Here is a 395-nt window from a genome sequence, read left to right on the forward strand (position 1 = left end):
AGGTACTACCTTCAAAAAGTATTTTTCGGCTATTTTTAAAAATCTTCTCTCATCAGCAGCATCTATAATTGACTGTGCTGTACTTAGCTCCCTTTGTATTATATTCTGTGCATCACTGCGATGATCTTCTGGATTATCATAGTAGCGACCAAATTCAATTGGCGAGCTCTGTGTTTGTCTTTCTCCCATCATCTGACTGTTAACTTGAGGATTAGGATCTGAAAATGGTCTCTCATGAGAATCACTGTGACTTGTAGAGCTTTGGAGCTCGTTTCTTATACTTTGCAATTCGGCATCGGGGGTCGTTGAGTTTTCTAACATGGACAAGAGACTGTTAAAATCCATTGGTGCCAGAACATTTGGTTTTAATGTAGATTCTAGACCACCAAATGTCT

At 39.0% G+C, this 395-nt stretch overlaps 1 protein-coding gene across 1 annotated transcript; it reads right to left on the bottom strand.

Moving 5' to 3' along the window:
* OGAPHI_003564 (uncharacterized protein) lies at positions 1 to 395 on the bottom strand (the record flags this gene model as incomplete). The annotated part of the gene is made up of 1 exon (XM_046204551.1): positions 1 to 395. A coding segment is annotated over one exon (395 nt), but the record flags the coding sequence as incomplete, so codon positions are not given.

This window comes from Ogataea philodendri (assembly GCF_020536065.1).
Source record: "Ogataea philodendri strain CBS6075 chromosome Unknown scaffold140, whole genome shotgun sequence".
Lineage (NCBI taxonomy): Eukaryota > Fungi > Ascomycota > Pichiomycetes > Pichiales > Pichiaceae > Ogataea > Ogataea philodendri.